The 26,594-nt window shown below is 44.7% G+C and overlaps 1 protein-coding gene across 1 annotated transcript; it reads right to left on the bottom strand.

The window, feature by feature from the left end:
* Positions 1-6,232: 6,232 nt before the first annotated feature.
* LOC120685860 (ethylene-responsive transcription factor 15-like) lies at positions 6,233-7,258 on the bottom strand. The gene has a single exon (XM_039967975.1). The coding sequence runs from the start codon at positions 7,144-7,146 to the stop codon at positions 6,316-6,318; it is 831 nt and encodes a 276-aa protein (XP_039823909.1). The 5' UTR covers positions 7,147-7,258; the 3' UTR covers positions 6,233-6,315.
* Positions 7,259-26,594: the final 19,336 nt, after the last annotated feature.

Here is a 26,594-nt window from a genome sequence, read left to right as displayed (position 1 = left end):
CTACGCGATAATGTTTGTGGTGCAGAGTTATAGAACCACCAAGTAAGTGGCAAACGGCCGAAAGCAAACTGAAGCAACAAGAAAGAAAAGAAAGGGAATCACCCAATCCAACTAACCTAAACTCAAAGGGACCACCGAAAACATCCATTCCTGTTGAATAGACATTGTGGCCGATTGTTTATGGAGATTACTAAACCACCTAGGTACAATAGTGGTGGCGAAGCATCCACCCAAAGGGAATGAAGCATCTGCTACAACAATGATGCCACAACATCCGTCCATATCACTCAGCATTCAGCAAGGCAGTCGACGACCAAGCATCCACCTGAGAAAAGACGACGGTGGCAATAGTTTTCGCTGTAACAACGATGATGGCAAAGCATCCGCTAGAGACGACCACATGAGTAGACAACAAGAACATGGTAAAGATGCAGAAATGGAGCACCGATAGGAATAGATGACGACCTCAAACCGACCGCCGCAACCTGCTATTACCAAAGCCGCCGAACGGCGAGCAGGCAAGGCGAAGACGAAGGCCGGCGGCTGTCCCCCGTCCTGCTAACGGTGGCGGCAAGGGTGCACCATCAGAGCCACGCACAGGTGGGGGAAGCTGAGGGAGGCAGCCACAGCACCATCCACCAGAGCTGAGGCGCCAGCAACGGGGCCGACAACCCTGGGCACCCCAAACAGGAGCCCAAGAGATTGCACAGCGTTGCCCACGCCCTCTGCCAAGCACCGCCTCATCGCGATCGGGGACCCCGGCCTCCTTTACCACCTTCACATCCTCCTAATCAGAGGTGCTGACCACGTACACCGGTGAGGGAGGACTAGCCCCAGCGATCGATTTTGGCCGAGCCAGTGGGGCACGACCAAATCCAGCATAGGGTAGCCCAGATCTGTCAAAGGGGAGGTCAGATCTAGCTCCGGACGGCCACTACTATGAAAACGAGTTTTAGGAACAAGCGAAAACTTATTTGTAGGGGCGGGTGTACTCGCCCCTATAAATACTGTTTGCAGGGGGGAACGCCCGTCCTTAAAAATCTATTTCTACGGATGGGTCATGCCGCCTCTAATTCCAATTGCTTCTTCATCGTCTCGACGACTCAATTTGTACTTTGTGTTTGACTGCATAAATTAGGAGTATGTGCCAACCACCATACCTGGAGGTTTCCGCGGCTCATCACGAATATAATTGAAATGTTGACAGTATATTGAAGACGACCCGTGCCTTTTTTCATTGGTATGGAATTAAACATAAAAATAGTAAACTGGGACAGTGTGTAGTCGACTAGTTATATAACCGACATGCTCGCCAACTCGCCATAACCACGAAGCGCCGGCCCTTTGGCTGAGGTTGACTACGAGTTCATCTTAAAAACCATACTTGGTGGTGATTGGTGAATACCTATTAAAAAGGTCTTTCGAAAATGCTCTACCTGCGTAGAAAAAAAGATGGAAGGTTCGAGGATGGAGTACAACAGAGGCTAAAGCTGCCAGGCCATGGTGGCTAGCTCTTGCACGAGCGAACACGACGTGGATGTGATATAGTATAGTTATTATCAATCACAATTCAAATTTATGGTTTTCGCAGGAAATCAGCCAGATAATCGGAGCTTTCCTGCCGCCTGACTTCCTGTTCCTTTTTTTCTCATTACGTTTGTGACATAATGATTGGACCATGCTACCACTCCCGCTAGACAATCCCACTCAAAAACTGTCGCAGTGCATGTCCATATGCATGCTGGAGCTACCTATCGATCAGCTGCTGCCTGATACAACAACCCCGCTTCTACAACGTGATGGAATATAAAGAGTATTAATAGAAAGAATGCAAGCACTATGAAAATTGGTTGTAGGGCAACATTAGCCCTGCTAGTGGGGCGGGTCCATTTGGGTTTTTCGGGTTGGGTACTGAGATGGGTCTTATGGGTATGGGTGGGAACGGGTTTTAGCAGCTACCGGGTTGAGGCGGGTTGGGTCTTCACTAGGTGCAGTGCAGGTTGGGCGGTTGGTGACTCGCGAGTCGAGTTCCCGTAGCGAGGCTCCGCCTTCGTCCGCCGCCTTCCGCAATCCCGCCGCCTGCTATTCTCCGATCCCGCCCACTGCCCTCCTCGCCGGCCACCATCCCCGTCGCACCGGTCGCCCGCTTCTCTCCCCTTAAAGTCAGCCCGGCCCCCTTTGTCCCAAACCCTAGCCCCCGCAGCTCCATTGCCGCCGCCACCATCACCTTCCCCCAAATCCAGCTGCCGTCGATTCTCCTCCTCCGGTGAGACTCCCTTCAATTCCTTGCGCGGGGAGATTCTCCTCCCTCTCCTCGACCGATTTCGGTCCTCACCCGTCCTTCTTTCCGATCGTGTAGGGTCCGCAGCGGAGCTCACCGTCCGCCGCCGCCTCAACTCGTCGCGTCGCCACCTCGCCGCCATTTTCCTCCGCCCAACCCTAGTGTGAGCCTCGCCTCACCTTAGACCATGCAGTGCACGCGCTCTCCCAGCCCTGCTGCTCTGCTTCGCCGCGCCGCCGTCCGTCGTCGCTGCCATGTCGCGGCCGTCGTGCTGTGCGTGCGCGCCAGCTGCGCCATGAGCGCGCACACGCGTTCTGGGCGTGCCCTCGCCCCGGGTCAAGGCCGCCGGCCTACCTCGACATGGCTGGTGGAGCCGCTGAGCCCTATCTGCATGGGACCCATGGCATGACCTGCATTTTGAGGCGGGGTGGGGTGGGTACTAAATTTATATATCTGGGTCGAGTTGGGTTGGTTTAATTAACTAGCTAGTTGCGGATTGGGGTGAGTTAGGGGCGGGTTTGGCCCCATTAGCAGGCCTAGGCAACATACAAGGGAAAATATTCGGTGCAAACCACCTTCTCGGTGGAAACATGAAAATCCCTTAAAAAATTATAGTTGCAAGTATCAAAAAATTTCAAACTATGCACATCCATACTGCATCACTAGATGTACTTTGTATCAAAAGTTGAGATGCAAACCCAATTTGTAAAAGTTCGTATGAACACAAAAAAATTCATATGCAAGTCCACTACAAGACAAAATTATCTTCTACTCACTCCGTCTCTAAATAGCTGTCGCTTTCGTTTTCCAAGAAATAACTTTGACTAAATATATATTAATAAATATTAATACTTATGGTACATAATTAGTATCATTAGAAAGATCTTTGAAACTAGTTTTTTAATAAATTTATTTGAAGCTACAAATGTTGAGCGTATTTTCTACAAATTGAGTCAAATTTGTGGTACGCACACCAACGGCGACACTTATTTAGGGATGGAGGGAGTAGTGCCTTATGCACTTTGAGTTTGTCATTTTTGTTTGAATTTTTCTAGATTGAGTTTGCATCTCAACGTTTCAATGTGCATCTAATGATGCACTATGAATGTGCAAAAGGGTTTTCACGTTTCCACCGAGTGGGTGGTTTGCATCTAATATTTTTCCAACATATAAATTAAACTTAATTGTAGGACTGAAAACCAACCTCGGTTTAAAACTGATTACAATAGTATTATTCTGTGCGCTCTGGGAATTAGCATAATTATTTTTGAGCAATCAGAAGCGTCAACATCAGCCGCGTGCGGTAATCGTTACTGAAGAAAAAGCACCCGTTTGGCTGCACGACGGCGTCGACAATGGAGAATTGTGGTACCCACTACCACGGAGGAGGTTTTGAGGGTCTGCTTGTTGTGTGACATGGAGGAGCGTGCGGTTCCCCGGAGTTCCTACACCCGTTTTCAAGACTTTTTGTCCATTTTGCACATCTCTAATTGAAGTTGTTGCCTATGAAAGTTTGTGAAGCTACGTATTACTACCTTCACATCTAGCCCTGCATTCTACAAAGACTGTTCGTTTAGCCTTCAAATTTTGTCCGACAAAAACTGTTCCATTAGATTATAGTAAAATTTATCTAATTAAAGTAATATCAAATACTAAAAAATAATTGCATTGAGAAGGGCATGACGGAGCTAATCAAATATTTAAGTACATGTTACTTTTCTCATTCAAATGCATATGCATTTGTTGAGAATCTAGGAAATCAAATAAACAACACAGTCTTCAATCACAACTGCTATAGTTAATTAGAAGTAACATACTTATTTTCCACTACTAGTAATATGTCTGAAATTACCTAAATGAACAATCTTTGTGGGGATACCACGAAATGTATACCACTATAGTTACAATAAACTTTCCTAATCTCATTTAATTTAAAATATACAAAAAGCTAATTATCCTTGATTTTGATGACCTATTTTTTACTAGCTGGCCATTTAAGGCATCCTCCTATGTAAACACTTTTAGATGCAACATTCTTACTCTCTCCATCCTAAAATACAAGAAATTTTACAATCTAAGACATATTAACAAGAATGTAAAATAATCATACATACCTATTATTACCTATATTTGATAATAATTAATTCTTACATGCACATGCACTCTCTCAATGAGCTCTGCTACAATGATTGTAAAGTACCATAGAGTACTTTGAGGTACTTTTCCCTTAAATTTTTTTTGCTGTTGATCTATGAAAAATTGAAATAAATTAGTATTGGGTCCCATCTTTTTGCTACTTGGTCCCACATTTTTATACTTGGTCCCACATTTTTGTACCACCAGTACTTTAATCTAGGTACTTTCATGTACTTCCTACTTTGACCACTGTACAATTCTATCCGGTGGATGGCTTTCATTTTTTCAATCATTGTAAAATTTCTCTCAATAAGGTTGAATAACTTGTTTTCTAGGATAACTTTGGATTCTAGAATGACTTGATTTTTTGGGATGGAGGGAGTAGGTAATAACTCGCATATTATGAGCTGAGACAACTAACCATCTTCACAGGCATGTAATTTGAACAAACTATAGAAACTTAAGGTAAGATGTCCAAAAAAAGTCGTTCTTAGTAGTATTTATCTATGCTATATTATTTAAAGGTAAAAATTTAGAATCTGTCATGTTCATTCCTCAACATGACAGCTTCCTTCAGGACAATAATATAAATGAAAATTGTAGTATTATTTGTCCTGCGTTCGAACGCTATTTTGCTTTTGTTGAGTACTACTAACCAACCTTTTGGTATCAGTATTATATTGATTGGGACACTAATTGAGTTGTTGCCTAGTAGCATTATTCCTACAACTAGCTTTTAACAAAATATATACTAGTATTACTTTTGAATATCCCTGTAAATCCTGGGGGACTGCTAGCTTGCCTTGCATAATTGCAGTACACTAGTAGACAATACAAGGACATATTTTCAGTTTCAGCTCACACCTAAAATATATTCTTTCTCCGTATTATACGGGACAATGTGTAAATGAATACCTCTTTAATTGCAAGAGTTGTCCGAATTGCATGAGTTGTACGAGAGCCCAAGGGGTTCAGGCATATTGTGAAACGTATGTATAGAGGTGCTAATGGGCTATGACCCTAGTAATCTTTTCACAATTAAAGTTGGCGTTTATATACTTTTAGCTTAAAATTATATAAGATTAGAGCCTGATAATTTTAGGGTCCGACCCTAAAATAATCCAAGTCAAATTTTAAGACCCTTTACCACCCCTACATAGGTAATCAGCACTAATCAACTTCATTTTGTGAGAGGATGGTCGCATGGTACCTCAAAGTGGCATTCTTTGGTTGAAGTCCTTATAATCTGCCAATTTAAGGGCCAGTTGGGGAGGACTTCTACCCTCTTCGGCTTCACCTATATATTTTGTACAAATCGAGATACCGTGTAGTGTGAAGCTGATTTGTAAGCCGAGCTAAAAATGAACAAAACATGAACTAGTAGCCGGTGAAGCTAATTCTGATGAAACCGTTTTGGGAGAAGCCCTCACGCCTTTACTTGGCCTGATGGCTCATACGGCATTTGCGGCCAATAGAAATGATTGAGAGGGAAAATTAAGGTACAAGTGGATTTGTCATCCTTGCTCATCAGTTTATTTTTCAAATTGGATATCCAGTAATGATGAAAAGGAGAGTACCTTATTATATGCTGAATTCATTTCCTCTTGATTTCTCGAGTTTAAAAAAGTTTCATGCGGTCTCATGTCATGTCCCATGGGACCCATTCGTATTAAGCTATTGGCATTCGTAAGAGAGGTATTAGAGTCTATGTTTGGTTAGTGGGTGGTATGCATAATTTAAACTAATCAAGATGATAATAACGTGTGCCAACGAGCAGAATCGGGTCGACTACTTAATTCGGAAATTTACAATAATGTCGGGTCGCCGTGCAATGGCAGTGGCTGGATAGTGCTGGAGCGTTGTGAGGGTGACGGCGACGGTGACCGGCGCCAATGCTCTCAGCGTATCAACGAACACTCCGACTCCGACGACACTCGGAGGAGCTCGTCCAAGTAATCGGTGCCGAGGTCCTCCAGCTCCACGACTCCGCCGCCGCGGCAGTGGCACTGGCAGCGCGCCGCCACCCGCTGCTCCGGCTCCGGCACCGGCACGGCGGGCGCGTCGGCGCAGTGGCTCTCCGGCTGCCGCCGCGGGTTGACATGGTTCCTGCCGCCGCTGTCCGTCGCGGGGGAGAGCTGCTGCTTCCGCCTGCGCGTGCGCTTCGAGTGCCGCCGCTTCAGCGCGAGGACGGGGGAGCCGCAGCCGCCGCCGCCTGCGCCCGTGCCGGCGAGCGCGAGCGCCGCCAGCGACTCCCGCACGCCCTCGACGGGGAAGTTGAGGACGGCGGCGGCGCCGCGCGCGGAGAAGGCGGCCTGGTCGTAGGCGAGCGCGGCGGCCTCGGGGGTGTCGAAGGTGCCGAGCCACACGCGGGCGCCCCTGCGCGTGGAGTCACGGATCTCGGCGGCGAACTTGCCCCAGGGTGCGCCGATGAAGGCTGGAGTCGCCGGCCGCTTCTCGCCCGGCGGCGAAACGCCCGCGTCCTGCCGCCGCCGCTGCTCCGGCGTGCTCGGCGACAGTGGCACCACTGCTGCGTCAGAGGACGACGAAGGCGAGGCGGAGAGCCAATCGGAGCTGTCCCCGGCGGCGTCCGTGCCGAGGAGGAAGGCGTCGAGCAGCAGGAGCATGTCGTCGGCGCCATCGGCCGCGTCGAACGGGAGCGGCGCGGCGGCTGGAGCTGCGGCGGAGTCGTAGATGCCGGAGGCAGAGGATGTGTGATTCCCCTCCTCCATCTGGAGCTCTGCTGTGGTCTGTGGCTGGTGACTGTGCTGGAGCTCGAAGAGGGGTAGAAGAAGCTTGCTTGTCGAGCCGGCGGTGGGAGACGACGCGCCGGGATTTATAGACTTTTTTTTTGATAAAGGATTTATAGACTTCGATAGCGTGAAAGCGGTGAGGTTTATAGCCTCCTGGTTTGCAGGCGTGATGAGCTGCTGATGGGTGTTCGGATCTGACTTGTCGCCGGCTGATGTGGAATTTCCGGCGTGGGGCCCGCCGTATCTTGTTGGCACCGGAGAGGTCAGCTCGACGGCAGCGCTCACGGTCACAGCTCACGGGAACGTCGGCTGACGTAGGGCGGCTGGATGCGACAAGCTTTGGCAGCGTCACCACCGCGGCTTCCATGCTTCCTTCCTTCTCCCGCTCTCCTGTTCCGGCAAGAAATATCTGGAAGAGACAAAGCACTACACAAGTATCGGATTAACTTAATTGATGCCAAATACTCCCATGTTTTCCTTTTACAGAGCATATCTGTATTTTGGAAGGTCAAGCAGATGATAAAATGTCAATCAAATGCGTATATAGTGTACAAACGTACATTATTTTTTTTGCGGGCAATGTAAATTACATAACTGCAGTTAATGTATGTCTTTGTTTTTGTTAAACACAGTCGCTAATATCACTTTGTTTGTAAAAAATTTTGAATGCTAAAAATTCAAACATCTGTGGATCGAGGGGAACCCAGGCGCGCGACAAAACTGTTTGCAGCCCAAGAGAGAAGAGACACATTAAAGAAGGGCCATGGAAAACAGAAAAAAGGTATGTTAGCATATTGATTCGACAAGCTCAAGAATTCAAAACATCACCATAATGTGGATGGACCAGGAATAAAGAAAAAAGGTTAAGAAATTTAAATAGGAGTTGTTTGGATTTATTTTGCTTACGATATGATGTATGCTAGCCGGTCAAGCAGCTGCTGCTGATATATGGGTCCCTTCAACATATATAGAACTAAATCCAGTTGTAACCAGTATATCTTTTTAACAAAGCAGTAGTGCTCACGCTTTAATTGGACAGTGACATTCTTGTTAGTAGTAGTATTTAACCGAGAGATTGTTTGGGCTTACCTAGGGTATAACATGGATCTAACACATTTATTTTGATGTTGCATATTTAAGGAAATACATTTAGGAGTTAAGAAAACTTAAGTCTTGTGTGGCCTCCTATGTCACACCTCTAGTGTTTAGAATGATAATTAATCTTAAATCATCTGCAAAGCATGTCATTAGAATGTAGCATTGTACATTTTGGTCACTAATATTTTTTATGTGCAATTCGAGTATGTGTCTGTTAAAGCATTATTAATTTACAATTACGTAGTGTTTAAGTTATATTTGCATTAAATATTAATAAAGAACAAAAAAAGTCTAAATATAGATTTTTATGCTCAAATAAAGTTCAACATGCTAAATGCATCATATGTGACCCATAAACATGTTTTCTCAAAGAAACAAATTCAAAATTTAGTTTAAATATCAATCAGGCCCCGTTTAGTTCGCGAAATTTTTTGGATTCTGATACTGTAGTACTTTCGTTGTTATTTGGTAATTAATATCTAATTATGGACTAATTAGGCTTAAAAATTCATCTCATGCTAATCGGTTAGAATATATAATTAATTATTTTTTCAAACTACATTTAATACTCCATGCATGTGTACAAACATTCGATGTGACGGGTACTGTAGAAAATTTTTTGGGAACTAAACGGGGCCTCACTTGAAAAACTGCTAGTGTTGTAAATTTTTAAAAGTATCTATATTGAACACCTGTTTAAATTAAATTTTAACTAGATATTTGAAATTAGGTCTAACATAAACTTGATATATAGCCCGATATATCTAATTCAATATGGATGTAATATTGTTGTATAAAAATTTGATTTAATAGTTCAAAATCTCAGTTAAACCTGATCAAATCACTATGCACAGACACTTTTGAGATTTGACAAAGTCCACCACTTGACAGCCTGAAACCACAGATTTACGAGCCTGTTTCTCTAAATTTTACGTAAAAACCTTCAATGTTTTTACATAATTTTGCAGTATTATGTCTTTGATTTACATGCACAGTAAATTTTGATAGGTTCCATCACGTTTTCACACTTTAAATCAATTTGACATGCTGCCAAAATAAGCAAATTACACAATACTGAAATATTCAGAAATGGCATATTTTTGGCCAAAGTTCGGTGTAAGGAACATGGCCTCATTAGGCCATTGTTTGTGATTTTGATGATTGAGTGACAACATAATTAATGGGACTAAAAAATTTGTGAGATCATATTTGTAGGATTTTTAGGTCCCATGGATATAATCCAACATATCCAAATTACCGTCGAGACGCCAAGTTCAATCCACCGTGGAGACACTATGTCCAATCCACCATCAGGACGCCAAGTCCAATCCACCATAGAGATGCCAAGTCATAGTGAAAAACCAGAATTAGAATATATTTGAAGTATCCAATTGATCGCTGCGATGTATTGGACAAGTGCAGCAGAATTACGCAGAGGCATTGTCTCGATGGTTGCCGGATAAATTGACGCAGATGCATCGGTGCAATGGACCGTACGTTTTGAAGATCAACTGAAGAACTCAAGAGGCACCGGTTAAACCGACAGTGCACAACAGGTCATCGGTACATGCACCATACTATTGCTCAGAGAGCATGTCAAGCGCGCAGGAGTCAAGCCTTCAGCGTCGGTTGAACTGACGAGCGTCGAAATGCATCGGTGCAATGATGTCAGCGCTGCAGAGAAGGGGAGGAAGACTTCTTCAGCACCGGTTGAACCGATAAGGCACGGTGCATATCATCGGTTTAACTGATGGTTCTGCAGGCATGTCAGGAGTGCGCAACGGCTAGTTTGAAGTTGTGAGTGACCGGTTAAATCGACGTTCTAGCATCGGAAGAACCGACGCCTACGTAGAAAATTGGATAACGGCTACAAATGGCTAGTTCAAGTTGGTGCCCTATATATATGGGTTTCACCAGCCATTTTGGAGTTGCTGGAGTCCAAGTGAAGTCCTAGACACAATGAAGAAGTTCAAGCCACCCAAGTGCTTAGTGATCAAATCTTTAGTCCTTAGCACACATTGAAAGTGTTAGTGCTAGGTTAGCTCTTAAGTGAGTGAGAGAGTAAGGTGTTGTTGCCCTGTGAGTGGTTCTAGAGTGAACCAACAAGTGTACCTTGGTGCGCCGGCTTGCTTGGAGACTTGATGGCTCGCTGGCACGTCTTCGACCCTCCGGCTTGGTGTGGAGCGACGTCGACGACATTGTACGGGGGACGTGGAGACTCCCTTCCTTTGTGGGCAAGCTCCTTAGTGGAAAATGGGATCAAGATGACCGTGATTATGTTCACAGAAGAGACTTGATTGCCGAGAAGCAATACTCTTGATTGATTGAGTGCTTCAACAATGTGGATGTAGGGGTGACTTAGTGTCAAACCGAACCACAGGATAAATCCTTGTGTCGAGAGTTTGCTTCTTCTCATCTCTCATTTACGTTTCCGCACTTTATACTAGTATTCTTTGTGTGCCTTTACTTTCATAGAGTATTATTTTGATAGGATTGGCTTTGGGTTCCTAAACTCTTTTGGAATGGGAGTTTCACACTAGAAGAACCATAGTTGCACATCTAGATAGCATATTTTAGATTAAGTTTTTGTGCAATCAAGTTGGAGCCATAGGTTAAGATTTTAGATTGCCTAATTCATCCTATAGTTTGTTATTTTGAGACTAACAAACAACTCTAAAAGAGTGATTAGATAAAATAGTGTGCTTTAATGCATATTGAGCCATGCTCTATAGAATTTAAATTTCCCTATCTAACTTTATAGGCTAAGTGGTCATACATTTGCTCAATCTTGATGTACCAAGTGTTCATCATTTAAAGGCTTTCAATTGGTTGCAAGTCATTTTAAAATCATGCAAGGTAAGTTAATTCACCCCCGGAGGTATACAAAGTTCTAGACTCATTCTTTTGGTATCATTGTCAATTCCTTGTTATTTTAGAGCTACCTCCGTACATGATATGGCCTAAGCTTCCTTGTTTAAACATCTAGTTGTGCACTTGATTTTCACATTATCATTTTGTACACACACTTTGCGGGAAGTTTAGCTCATGTCATGCTAGTTTAGTGATTTTGTGATTCAGCCTAGTAATTTTTCAATTAGTATCTTCATTGATATCATACACTTGGATCATGATTCATGGAACTAACTCTTTAGGTTACTAACCTTCTCTTTGAACTATATTGTCTTGCAAAGCCTTTTTATGTGATTTGATTCCAAAGGGGGAGAAGTTTGAATGAAAGCAAGGTAAATATAAATGTCTTCCAAAGGAGGAGAAATATTAAGTGGATCAAGTCAACATATGAGGGAGGAGTAGCAAATAGGGGGAGAAACTAATGGGGACGTGGGTTCCCGATCTTCCGTCAGGTTCTGGATAACTCTCGTTGTAGGCGGAGCGAGACACACCGATCCGGCTTCAGATCCTAAAACCCGAATCCAGCAATCTTAGCACCACAACTCCTCTGGTTATCAACCGTGTCACAACCCGGTTGACCTCGCCAAGAAGGCTAATCCCTGCAAGCGCAACGAAGAACACAAGCAAGAACTCGAAAGAAACGCAGCTCAAAATGAGTGACTCTGCAGATGAATGATTAATCTCACAAGTTGGGGTTTCACAAACCGATGAACGGCGACAACTGTTCTTGACAGAATGAATCTAAGCAAAACCCAAGTCTCACGATGGCGGCGGCGGCTATTAATAAGGGTTTAGGTCATGCAAGACCTCCTGGACGCGCCCCTATTGGGCTCCAACACGATACACGGGCCATCGGCCCAAAAGCAGTGACGCAGCACCGGGACAGATTCTGGACGCCAACTTCCACAGATGATTCCCGTCGACTCCGGATGAATTTGAGCCTGAAACCAGAGCCATTGGAAGCGTCTTGAAATTATATTTCCATCCATATCAAGTGCGCCCAAATCCGACTCCGTATGCAACCTGGGTGTCCGTTTTAGTGCGGCCTGTTCCTGGAGTCCGAAACTGAAACGAACTCGAATCGGTTTGGGCCTCCATCTTGATCCGGACGTCCTTGCTGGTCCTCCACGCCTCCAAGGCCTTCTCCACACCCTTGCTGGTCCTCTCCTTTGTTCCTAAGTACAATTAAGTCATTAGGTAGCAATCTATTCTCAGATTCACAATAAACATTACTTAGGAACGAACTCACCTGTAAGTTCAATTGTCGAGCACGTGCGCGAGTAATAGGACCTTGTATATCATCTTGAGGAGTGTCGTTTGTATCCATAGGAGTGATGTCCTCATCATCCTCCCCCTCTTGAATTGGAGTCGTCCTCGACTCAAGCTCATCTTCTTCTCGCAAATATGGCTTCAAATCTGAAATGTTAAAGGTGGGACTAACCCCAAACTCTGGGGGCAACTCAAGTTTATATGCGTTATCATTAATCTTTTCCAAAATTTTATATGGTCCAGCAGCACGTGGCATCAATTTAGACTTTCTCAAATCTGGAAATCTTTCTTTTCTCAAATGCAACCAAACTAAATCACCTGGTTCAAGTTTAACTTCCTTTCTACCTTGACTACCAGCAATTCTATATTTCTCAGTCATCTTTTCAATGTTCTCTTTGGTTGAAGCATGCAATTTTAAAATAAAATCAGCACGCTCTTTAGCATCACTATGTACACGCTCAGTAGTAGGTAGAGGCAAAAGATCAATGGGAGCACGAGGGTAAAATCCGTACACTACCTGAAAAGAACTTACCTTGGTGGTGGAGTGTTCCGCCCGATTATATGCAAACTCCACATGCGGCAAACACTCTTCCCACATCTTCAAATTTTGCTTCAATATTGCTCGCAGCATCGTAGACAATGTTCTATTCACCACCTCTATTTGTCCATCAGTTTGGGGATGACATGTTGTAGAAAACAGCAACTTTGTCCCCAATTTGTTCCATAGCGTGCACCAAAAATGACTCAAAAATTTTGCATCACGATCTGAAACAATAGTAGAAGGCATACCGTGCAAGCGAACAATCTCTTTGAAAAAGAGGTTAGCAATATGAATGGCATCATCTGTTTTATGACAAGGTATAAAATGTGCCATCTTGGAAAAACGATCGACCACAACAAAAACGCTATCACTCCCCCTCTTCGTCCGAGGCAATCCCAAAACAAAGTCCATAGAAATATCCGCCCACGGAACCGAAGGAATAGGAAGAGGCATATACAAACCATGTGGGTTCAAGCGCGACTTAGCTTTTTGACATGTATTACAGCGAGCCACGAACCGCTCAACGTCTCTCCTCATCCTTGGCCAAAAGAAGTGTGTGGCCAGAACATCCTCTGTCTTCTTCGCACCAAAATGTCCCATCAAACCTCCACCATGCGCTTCCTGCATCAACAAAAGACGAACAGAACCAACTGGAATGCATATGCGGTTAGCTCTAAACACAAATCCATCATTTATCACAAACTTGTTCCATGTACATCCCTCTTTACAATTTAGCAACACCTCTTTAAAATCAGGGTCTAGCGCATATTGTTCTTTAATCGATTCAAGCCCAAAAATCCGACAATCAAGTTGGGACAGCATAGTATAACGTCTAGATAAAGCATCAGCAATCACATTATCCTTCCCTTTCTTGTGTTTGATAATATAAGGAAAAGATTCAATGAATTCAACCCACTTAGCATGTCTACGATTCAGATTATTTTGAGAACGAAGATACTTAAGCGATTCATGATCGGAGTGAATAACAAATTCCTTAGGCCATAAATAATGACGCCACGTCTCTAAAGAACGTACAAGTGCATACAATTCTTTATCATACGTAGAGTAATTCAAAACAGGGCCATGCAATTTCTCGCTAAAGTAAGCAATGGGTTTACCTTCTTGCATCAAGACACCTCCAATGCCAACTCCACTAGCATCGCATTCAAGTTCAAAAGTCTTACCGAAATTTGGAAGTTGCAGCAAAGGAGCATGTGTAAGCTTGTCCTTCAAAGTGCAAAAGGACTCCTCATGTGCCTTTCCCCAACGGAACACCACACCCTTCTTTGTCAACTCATGCAGTGGCGCAGCAATGGTGCTGAAATCTTTGACAAAGCGGCGATAAAATCCTGCAAGACCAAGAAAACTCCTCACCTGTGTGACGGTCTGGGGAACCGGCCAACTCTTTATGGCTTCAATTTTAGTCTCATCCACATCAATTCCCTGTGGAGTAACAACATAGCCAAGAAAAGAGACTCGATCCGTGCAAAAGGTGCACTTGTCAAGGTTACCAAATAAACGTGCATCACGTAAAGCATTAAAAACAGCACGTAAGTGATCCATATGTTCATCCAAAGACTTGCTGTAAATCAAGATATCATCAAAGTAAACCACCACAAATCGTCCAATAAAAGCTCTTAAAACTTCATTCATTAATCGCATGAAAGTACTTGGTGCATTAGTCAAACCAAAAGGCATTACTAACCACTCATACAAGCCAAATTTAGTCTTAAAAGCTGTTTTCCATTCATCTCCAAGTTTCATTCTAATTTGGTGGTAACCACTACGCAAGTCAATCTTTGTAAAAATTATAGCGCCACACAACTCATCAAGCATATCATCAAGTCTAGGAATAGGATGGCGATATCGAATGGTAATGTTATTTATGGCTCTACAATCAACACACATACGCCAAGTACCATCTTTCTTAGGAACCAAAAGCACAGGAACGGCACAAGGACTAAGGCTTTTACGTACATACCCGCGGTCCAAAAGCTCTTGGACTTGGCGCTGAATTTCCTTAGTCTCGTCGGGGTTGGTTCGATAAGCAGCTCGGTTAGGCAAAGTCGCTCCCGGAATCAAGTCGATCTGATGCTCAATTCCCCTCATAGGTGGCAGTCCGGGAGGTATGTCAGCTGGAAAAATGTCCTCAAACTCCTGCAAAAGGTTAGCGACAACAGGAGGTATCGAGCTAACATCATTATCAAGGGAAAACAGTGTTTGTTTGCACACCAAAGTGTAACAAACATCATCATCAGAGATTTCAGCAAGGTCGCATTTTCTAGCATGTAAAACTCCACCCTTCAATTTAATCCCATCAGTCTTGGAAATAGGTGCAGACTTATCATTTTTAGGTGGGTAAACATAATTAGCAACTTGCTGATTTTCAGATTTAGTTTCATGCAAAGTAGCAGCTCGTCCTTTTTCAGCTTGTACAATTTCAGCAGGGGTCATAGGAAGTAAAGTAATTTTCTTTCCCTTATGCATGAAGGTGTAAGTATTACTTCTACCATGGTGTAAAGCATCATTATCAAATTCCCAAGGTCGACCCAACAAAAGCGAACACGCCTCCATAGGTACAACATCACAATCTACGGAATCAGCATATGAACCAATGGAAAAAGAAACTCTGCAAGATTGTGTTACCTTAGCTTTCCCCGCATCATTAAACCACTGAATATAATATGGATGGGGGTGTGGACGTGTGGCCAAGCCAAGCTTCTTGACCAAATCTGAACTCACCAAATTATTGCAACTACCTCCATCAATGATGACACGCGCTCGCCGATTGTTGATGACGAAGAAAATCTGGAACAAATTATGGTGCTGAAACTTCTCTGGTTGTTGTGCCTGTACGCTGAGCACTCGCTTCACAATGATGCTCCTGAAGGTTGCTGTGTTCTCGCTACCCAGAACATGCCCGGCCTCCGCAGCCTCTTCTGGTTCTTCTTCATCATCATCTTCAATGTCGGAGGCACTAATGTAGCCGTCTTCGGTAGCAATGTATGCCCGCTGACTTGGGCAATCCTTCCGCACATGTCCAAATCCATGGAAGCGGTGGCACTGAACGGTCGTGCCTCCCGTCGAGGACACGGAGGACGAACTCTTGGCTGGCTCCTGCAAAAACTTTTTACCTGAGTCAGAAGTACGCGCAAAAGATGGTTTTGGCGTTGTGGCAGCTTCCGAAGCTGCTGGTCGCTTGTTGCTCGCAGGTGGGGGCGATCGAAAAGAGGCAGGCTTGGTCAGCCCTGAAGATGGCGGCGAGCGTGGGGTGTAGGTGGCCTTGCTCCTGCTCTGCAAATCACGTCCCTGCAACTCCTTCTCTGCAAGCATGGCAAACTGAAACAACTGGTTGACAGTGTGAAATTCTTTGTAATCAACAATGTCCTGAATGTCACGTCTCAAGCCCGAGTAAAATCTACATATAGCATCCTCAGTTCCCTCAACTATGGCACAACAGCATCAAACCCTTTTGAAGCTCACCATAATAATCCTGCACGGTTTTATCTCCCTGTTCTAAGCGCATCAATTTCTTACGCAAATCTCTATGGTACGATGGGGGAACAAATCTATCACGCATAGCAGACTTAAGATCATTCCAAGTAGTAGGTGCAGCATCCTCAGCAATTAGACCGGTCCACCAAACGATAGCAAAATCTTTAAACTCACTAGTGGCTTGTCTAACTCTATGTTGCTCAGGTACAAGGTGTGCACTAAATTTCTGCTCTACTGTCATCTCCCAATCAAGGTACCCCTCAGCATCATAATATCCCGAAAAGGAAGGTATTGTAAACTTAACCTTAGCATAAGGATCATCGGGTACACGATTCTGATTACCTTGCTAGTGATTGTGGTTGTGAGTACCACCCATACCTTGTGTGTTGCGGCGAAGACGACGGCGTAGCCGTGCTTCCCGTGTGGCCGCTTCATCTATATTACCTTGGTCATCATACACCATGTCCTCATCTTGATTGTGCTGTTGACGAGCCTCCAACGCATCGATCCTGTCAGTAACCGTGGATATGATTTCACCAAGCTTGAGGCCTATGATCGCCTCGGTGACTGCCTTGGTGACGACCTCGTGCATCTCTCTCTTGGCATCATCCAGCTGTTCTTGGCTAACACACTCGTTGAAGTCCTTGGGAGTATGACCCCCACTTCCATCATCACCTGCCATGGTAGACACAAAAACAGGAACAAACAGTGAAGGTTATCCCTAATAATCTGACTACTCAGGTGGTGGTGCCTCTCAAGGTCACTACTAAAGAGAGCGTCTTACCAAGCCCTTACAAGGTTCTTACCAACACGAGCAGTGGACGGTACAACCGGTGGCCGTTTCGTGATACCTGTGAGGAAGTGGTACCAAGATTGCAAGATCCTCTGGGTGTAATGATCTGAAGATAATATGTGTAGCTATGGGAGGCTCAAAAGTATAAGTATGTGGAACACAATTCAAAATCAGATAGCAATGCTGAATAAAGGTCCAAAAGCACACTTGTCCTAGTTGCTGGCCTATATGTGTCCTAGAACAGTAATGGTAACAAGCAGGATCAAGATCAAGTATGGATACGATAAACAGCACTGAATCGGGCTCAACGGAGCTCGTCGTGAGGTGGAGGCACTAGTAGAAATCAACTTTTCTTTTTTTTTCTTTTTTTTTGATATTTTTTTCTCAATCTGCCTCACTAGAATAGGCTTCTCACAAAATTTCAGCTCGAACGGCTATAAGATGTGGCCTATGGAAATTCTGCAAAAACTTTAAAAAACGTGCAGAAACTTCCGAGCTCCGACAGACAATTTTCTGATGCGAATTTTGCAATTCTGAAATCACCCAACCCGGCATAGCCGGGGGACAGACGGATGCGAAATTTTTTTCTCTTGTCCGAAAAGTTAAATTTCACCTGATTCCGAATCCGTATGCGAGAGTTATGGCCGTTTCAAGTTCGGAGGTCCGATTAGGGTTTCTGTGGAGAGCAAAACCCAAATCGGGTGGTAAGCGATGGTGGATCTGATGGCAGCGGGGATGGAAAAACACTACTGGACCAAAACACAAACTAACCAGCAACAAGACGATGAACTAGGACACAAAACTCAACACGACGGACTCTGAAAAAGAATTATGCAAAAGGCTAAACACGGCTATGGGACAGGAAAAATAAACCCTAATTTTTGTTTTGGCTTTTTCGTGGACTATGGGACGAAAGACAACAAAAAAACACTCGAACTAAAGATAGATGTAAAACCTGACAGTAAACCTGAGTCTCTGATTACCAAATAATGGGGACGTGGGTTCCCGATCTTCCGTCAGGTTCTGGATAACTCTCGTTGTAGGCGGAGCGAGACACACCGATCCGGCTTCAGATCCTAAAACCCGAATCCAGCAATCTTAGCACCACAACTCCTCTGGTTATCAACCGTGTCACAACCCGGTTGACCTCGCCAAGAAGGCTAATCCCTGCAAGCGCAACGAAGAACACAAGCAAGAACTCGAAAGAAACGCAGCTCAAATAGAGTGACTCTGCAGATGAATGATTAATCTCACAAGTTGGGGTTTCACAAACCGATGAACGGCGACAACTGTTCTTGACAGAATGAATCTAAGCAAAACCCAAGTCTCACAATGGCGGCGGCGGCTATTAATAAGGGTTTAGGTCGTGCAAGACCTCCTGGACGCGCCCCTATTGGGCTCCAACACGATACACGGGCCATCGGCCCAAAAGCAGTGACGCAGCACCGGGACAGATTCTGGACGCCAACTTCCACAGTTTATTCCCGTCGACTCCGGATGAATTTGAGCCTGAAACCAGAGCCATTGGAAGCGTCTTGAAATTATCTTTCCATCCATATCAAGTGCGCCCAAATCCGACTCCGTATGCAACCTGGGCGTCCGTTTTAGTGCGGCCTGTTCCTGGAGTCCGAAACTGAAACGAACTCGAATCGGTTTGGGCCTCCATCTTGATCCGGACGTCCTTGCTGGTCCTCCACGCCTCCAAGGCCTTCTCCACACCCTTGCTGGTCCTCTCCTTTGTTCCTAAGTACAATTAAGTCATTAGGTAGCAATCTATTCTCAGATTCACAATAAACATTACTTAGGAACCAACTCACCTGTAAGTTCAATTGTCGAGCACGTGCGCGAGTAATAGGACCTTGTATATCATCTTGAGGAGTGTCGTTTGTATCCATAGGAGTGATGTCCTCATCAGAAACAATAGGGGAATCATGGTTGTAGGGTGAGGCCAAAGTCATCATTGGATGGTGGTAAGCATCCAAGCAAGCGTAAGCAGTTCACTTTATCAATCTTTGCAAATTTTATGCTTACTTCGATTATGTTGTCATTAATCACCAAAAAGAGAGAGATTGTAAGAAACATGGCCTCATTAGGCCATTGTTTGTGATTTTGATGATTGAGTGACAACATAATTAATGGGACTAAAAAATTTGTGAGATCATATTTGTAGGATTTTTAGGTCCCATGGATATAATCCAACATATCCAAATTACCGTCGAGACACCAAGTTCAATCCACCGTGGAGACACTATGTCCAATCCACCATCAGGACACCAAGTCCAATCCACCATAGAGATGCCAAGTCATAGTGAAAAACCAGAATTAGAATATATTTGAAGTATCCAATTGATCGCTGCGATGTATTGGACAAGTGCAGCAGAATTACGCAGAGGCATTGTCTCGATGGTTGCCGGATAAATTGACGCAGATGCATCGGTGCAATGGACCGTGTGTTTTGAAGATCAACTGAAGAACTCAAGAGGCACCGGTTAAACCGACAGTGCACAACAGGTCATCGGTACATGCACCATAATATTGCTCAGAGAGCATGTCAAGCGCGCAGGAGTCAAGCCTTCAGCGTCGGTTGAACTGACGAGCGTCGAAATGCATCGGTGCAATGATGTCAGCGCTGCAGAGAAGGGGAGGAAGACTTCTTCAGCACCGGTTGAACCGATAAGGCACGGTGCATATCATCGGTTTAACTGATGGTTCTGCAGGCATGTCAGGAGTGCGCAACGGCTAGTTTGAAGTTGTGAGTGACCGGTTAAATCGACGTTCTAGCATCGGAAGAACCGACGCCTACGCAGAAAATTGGATAACGGCTACAAATGGCTAGTTCAAGTTGGTGCCCTATATATATGGGTTTCACCAGCCATTTTGGAGTTGCTGGAGTCCAAGTGAAGTCCTAGACACAATGAAGAAGTTCAAGCCACCCAAGTGCTTAGTGATCAAATCTTTAGTCCTTAGCACACATTGAAAGTGTTAGTGCTAGGTTAGCTCTTAAGTGAGTGAGAGAGTAAGGTGTTGTTGCCCTGTGAGTGGTTCTAGAGTGAACCAACAAGTGTACCTTGGTGCGCCGGCTTGCTTGGAGACTTGATGGCTCGCTGGCACGTCTTCGACCCTCCGGCTTGGTGTGGAGCGACGTCGACGACATTGTACGGGGGACGTGGAGACTCCCTTCCTTTGTGGGCAAGCTCCTTAGTGGAAAATGGGATCAAGATGACCGTGATTGTGTTCACAGAAGAGACTTGATTGCCGAGAAGCAATACTCTTGATTGATTGAGTGCTTCAACAATGTGGATGTAGGGGTGACTTAGTGTCAAACCGAACCACAGGATAAATCCTTGTGTCGAGAGTTTGCTTCTTCTCATCTCTCATTTACGTTTCCGCACTTTATACTAGTATTCTTTGTGTGCCTTTACTTTCATAGAGTATTATTTTGATAGGATTGGCTTTGGGTTGCTAAACACTTTTGGAATGGGAGTTTCACACTAGAAGAACCATAGTTGCACATCTAGATAGCATATTTTAGATTAAGTTTTTGTGCAATCAAGTTGGAGCCATAGGTTAAGATTTTAGATTGCCTAATTCATCCTATAGTTTGTTATTTTGAGACTAACAAACAACTCTAAAAGAGTGATTAGATAAAATAGTGTGCTTTAATGCATATTGAGCCATGCTCTATAGAATTTAAATTTCCCTATCTAACTTTATAGGCTAAGTGGTCATACATTTGCTCAATCTTGATGTACCAAGTGTTGATCATTTAAAGGCTTTCAATTGGTTGCAAGTCATTTTAAAATCATGCAAGGTAAGTTAATTCACCCCCGGAGGTATACAAAGTTCTAGACTCATTCTTTTGGTATCATTGTCAATTCCTTGTTATTTTAGAGCTACCTCCGTACATGATATGGCCTAAGCTTCCTTGTTTAAACATCTAGTTGTGCACTTGATTTTCACATTATCATTTTGTACACACACTTTGCGGGAAGTTTAGCTCATGTCATGCTAGTTTAGTGATTTTGTGATTCAGCCTAGTAATTTTTCAATTAGTATCTTCATTGATATCATACACTTGGATCATGATTCATGGAACTAACTCCTTAGGTTACTAACCTTCTCTTTGAACTATATTGTCTTGCAAAGCCTTTTTATGTGATTTGATTCCAAAGGGGAAGAAGTTTGAATCAAAGCAAGGTAAATATAAATGTCTTCCAAAGGAGGAGAAATATTAAGTGGATCAAGTCAACATATGAGGGAGGAGTAGCAAATAGGGGGAGAAACTAATGGGGACGTGGGTTCCCGATCTTCCATCAGGTTCTGGATAACTCTCGTTGTAGGCGGAGCGAGACACACCGATCCGGCTTCAGATCCTAAAACCCGAATCCAGCAATCTTAGCACCACAACTCCTCTGGTTATCAACCGTGTCACAACCCGGTTGACCTCGCCAAGCAGGCTAATCCCTGCAAGCGCAACGAAGAACACAAGCAAGAACTCGAAAGAAACAGCAGCTCAAATAGAGTGACTCTGCAGATGAATGATTAATCTCACAAGTTGGGGTTTCACAAACCGATGAACGGCGACAACTGTTCTTGACAGAATGAATCTAAGCAAAACCCAAGTCTCACGATGGCGGCGGCGGCTATTAATAAGGGTTTAGGTCGTGCAAGACCTCCTGGATGCGCCCCTATTGGGCTCCAACACGATACACGGGCCATCGGCCCAAAAGCAGTGACGCAGCACCGGGACAGATTCTGGACGCCAACTTCCACAGTTTATTCCCGTCGACTCCGGATGAATTTGAGCCTGAAACCAGAGCTATTGGAAGCGTCTTGAAATTATCTTTCCATCCATATCAAGTGCGCCCAAATCCGACTCCGTATGCAACCTGGGCGTCCGTTTTAGTGCGGCCTGTTCCTGGAGTCCGAAACTGAAACGAACTCGAATCGGTTTGGGCCTCCATCTTGATCCGGACGTCCTTGCTGGTCCTCCACGCCTCCAAGGCCTTCTCCACACCCTTGCTGGTCCTCTCCTTTGTTCCTAAGTACAATTAAGTCATTAGGTAGCAATCTATTCTCAGATTCACAATAAACATTACTTAGGAACGAACTCACCTGTAAGTTCAATTGTCGAGCACGTGCGCGAGTAATAGGACCTTGTATATCATCTTGAGGAGTGTCGTTTGTATCCATAGGAGTGATGTCCTCATCAGAAACAATAGGGGAATCATGGTTGTAGGGTGAGGCCAAAGTCGTCATTGGATGGTGGTAAGCATCCAAGCAAGCGTAAGCAGTTCACTTTATCAATCTTTGCAAATTTATGCTTACTTCGATTATGTTGTCATTAATCACCAAAAAGAGGGAGATTGTAAGGAACATGGCCTCATTAGGCCATTGTTTGTGATTTTGATGATTGAGTGACAACATAATTAATGGGACTAAAAAATTTGTGAGATCATATTTGTAGGATTTTTAGGTCCCATGGATATAATCCAACATATCCAAATTACCGTCGAGACGCCAAGTTCAATCCACCGTGGAGACACTATGTCCAATCCACCATCAGGACGCCAAGTCCAATCCACCATAGAGATGCCAAGTCATAGTGAAAAACCAGAATTAGAATATATTTGAAGTATCCAATTGATCGCTGCGATGTATTGGACAAGTGCAGCAGAATTACGCAGAGGCATTGTCTCGATGGTTGCCGGATAAATTGACGCAGATGCATCGGTGCAATGGACCGTATGTTTTGAAGATCAACTGAAGAACTCAAGAGGCACCGGTTAAACTGACAGTGCACAACAGGTCATCGGTACATGCACCATAATATTGCTCAGAGAGCATGTCAAGCGCGCAGGAGTCAAGCCTTCAGCGTCGGTTGAACTGACGAGCGTCGAAATGCATCGGTGCAATGATGTCAGCGCTGCAGAGAAGGGGAGGAAGACTTCTTCAGCACCGGTTGAACCGATAAGGCACGGTGCATATCATCGGTTTAACTGATGGTTCTGCAGGCATGTCAGGAGTGCGCAACGGCTAGTTTGAAGTTGTGAGTGACCGGTTAAATCGACGTTCTAGCATCGGAAGAACCGACGCCTACGCAGAAAATTGGATAACGGCTACAAATGGCTAGTTCAAGTTGGTGCCCTATATATATGGGTTTCACCAGCCATTTTGGAGTTGCTGGAGTCCAAGTGAAGTCCTAGACACAATGAAGAAGTTCAAGCCACCCAAGTGCTTAGTGATCAAATATTTAGTCCTTAGCAGCACATTGAAAGTGTTAGTGCTAGGTTAGCTCTTAAGTGAGTGAGAGAGTAAGGTGTTGTTGCCCTGTGAGTGGTTCTAGAGTGAACCAACAAGTGTACCTTGGTGCGCCGGCTTGCTTGGAGACTTGATGGCTCGCTGGCACGTCTTCGACCCTCCGGCTTGGTGTGGAGCGACGTCGACGACATTGTACGAGGGACGTGGAGACTCCCTTCCTTTGTGGGCAAGCTCCTTAGTGGAAAATGGGATCAAGATGACCGTGATTGTGTTCACAGAAGAGACTTGATTGCCGAGAAGCAATACTCTTGATTGATTGAGTGCTTCAACAATGTGGATGTAGGGGTGACTTAGTGTCAAACCGAACCACAGGATAAATCCTTGTGTCGAGAGTTTGCTTCTTCTCATCTCTCATTTATGTTTCCGCACTTTATACTAGTATTCTTTGTGTGCCTTTACTTTCATAGAGTATTATTTTGATAGGATTGGCTTTGGGTTGCTAAACTCTTTTGGAATGGGAGTTTCACACTAGAAGAACCATAGTTGCACATCTAGATAGCATATTTTAGATTAAGTTTTTGTGCAATCAAGTTGGAGCCATAGGTTAAGATTTTAGATTTCCTAATTCATCCTATAGTTTGTTATTTTGAGACTAACAAACAACTCTAAAAGAGTGATTAGATAAAATAGTGTGCTTTAATGCATATTGAGCCATGCTCTATAGAATTTAAATTTCCCTATCTAACTTTATAGGCTAAGTGGTCATACATTTGCTCAATCTTGATGTACCAAGTGTTCATCATTTAAAGGCTTTCAATTGGTTGCAAGTCATTTTAAAATCATGCAAGGTAAGTTAATTCACCCCCGGAGGTATACAAAGTTCTAAACTCATTCTTTTGGTATCATTGTCAATTCCTTGTTATTTTAGAGCTACCTCCATACATGATATGGCCTAAGCTTCCTTGTTTAAACATCTAGTTGTGCACTTGATTTTCACATTATCATTTTGTACACACACTTTGGGGGAAGTTTAGCTCATGTCATGCTAGTTTAGTGATTTTGTGATTCAGCCTAGTAATTTTTCAATTAGTATCTTCATTGATATCATACACTTGGATCATGATTCATGGAACTAACTCCTTAGGTTACTAACCTTCTCTTTGAACTATATTGTCTTGCAAAGCCTTTTTATGTGATTTGATTCCAAAGGGGGAGAAGTTTTAATCAAAGCAAGGTAAATATAAATGTCTTCCAAAGGAGGAGAAATATTAAGTAGATCAAGTCAACATATGAGGGAGGAGTAGCAAATAGGGGGAGAAACAATAGGGGAATCATGGTTGTAGGGTGAGGCCAAAGTCGTCATTGGATGGTGGTAAGCATCCAAGCAAGTGTAAGCAGTTCACTTTATCAATCTTTGCAAATTTTATGCTTACTTCGATTATGTTGTCATTAATCACCAAAAAGAGGGAGATTGTAAGGAACATGGCCTCATTAGGCCATTGTTTGTGATTTTGATGATTGAGTGACAACATAATTAATGGGACTAAAAAATTTGTGAGATCATATTTGTAGGATTTTTAGGTCCCATGGATATAATCCAACATATCCAAATTACCGTCGAGACGCCAAGTTCAATCCACCGTGGAGACACTATGTCCAATCCACCATCAGGATGCCAAGTCCAATCCACCATAGAGATGTCAAGTCACAGTGAAAACCCAGAATTAGAATATATTTGAAGTATCCAATTGATCGCTGCGATGTATTGGACAAGTGCAGCAGAATTACGCAGAGGCATCGGTCTAACCGATGGTTGCCGGATAAACCGACGCAGAGGCATCGGTGCAATGGATCGTATGTTTTGAAGATCAACTGAAGAACTCAAGAGGCACCGGTTAAACTGATAGTGCACAAAAGGTCATCGGTACACACACCATACTTGTCGTGGGCTTTAGGGGGTACCCACAGCCGGGTGGCGGAACGCACCCGCCTATTCCCCGAGGGGTAGTACTCGGGAAAGTGCTAAGCTATTAGGCTGATCTAGCTTGGGGGCAAGAACGCAAGAACACACGGATTTAGAGTGGTTCAGGCCACCGAAGCGTAATACCCTACATCCACTGTGTGGTGTATTGCCCTTAGAATGAATGAGTCTATCCTTTTCCCAGCCGTGTTTTTTCCAGGATCTCCCCCCTTCTCTAACGGGCGTCTCCTTTTATAGAGCAAGGAGGACGCGTACACAGACATTGGACCCCGACAGGTGGGCCCAACAAGGATGTATACTATACTAGATATATACTAATGGTGCTACAGTGATCAAGAATCTCTTGCCGGATACGCTTCATCATCCTGTAGACTCTTTGACCGAGGGGGGTCTTCTCCTGTCCCATCGGCGAGGCGCCCGTTGAGGTAGTGTAGCTTGCGACGTAGTCTGTCGAGGCTACCGTGCAGGCGTCATAATGGGCGAAAACCGAGCCGTTGTGTCCAACTGGCATTGTAGACTGACATACGTGGCGTGGGCGGCATCAGAGACTGCACTATGCGCCTTGGTAACACGCGACCAATAGTGCAACCTAGCAAAAGCCGCTTCGGGCTTTGCTCCGCCTACCGTATTGAATACGGTAGGTAGGCGAGTCTTCCAGGGGAAGCCACGTGGTCCCGCGCGCATGCCCGCACCCACCGACACGTGGCGGCCCCGGACCAACCCAGGCGCGGTATCGGCTCCTCCCTGTTGAGGGGTCCGGATAGTATATGTGGTCCGGGACCCGGCGGGGGCCCGAAACTCCCTGGGAGGTCCGGGCCCCCATCTGTTTTGGCTGAGGGCTACCTCCCCCGGGACATGTGGCGACACCGGACCCTCCCCAAGCGGGGAGCGGGTCCGGGGCCGTTTGCTGAGAGTAGGGCTCCGGACCACAGGGGTCCGGCTGTTCGGCCGTTAGGGCGTAGTTAAGGATAACTACGAGACTCTTGCCTAGACACAGCAAGGGGGTACCCCGGTCCTAGGGTACCGACAGTGGCCCCCGGGCCCACCTCGGGAGAGGTACGAACCCGCGGGTGGGGCCA

The sequence above is a fragment of the Panicum virgatum genome, chromosome 8N (genome assembly GCF_016808335.1).
Source record: "Panicum virgatum strain AP13 chromosome 8N, P.virgatum_v5, whole genome shotgun sequence".
NCBI classification, from domain to species: Eukaryota; Viridiplantae; Streptophyta; class Magnoliopsida; order Poales; family Poaceae; genus Panicum; species Panicum virgatum.
This window is presented reverse-complemented; position numbering and strand designations above follow the sequence as displayed.

Bases quoted from the DNA above. Each gene is read 5' to 3' on its own strand.
- LOC120685860 (XM_039967975.1), bottom strand. From the start codon at position 7,146: ATGGAGGAGGGGAATCACACATCCTCTGCCTCCGGCATCTACGACTCC.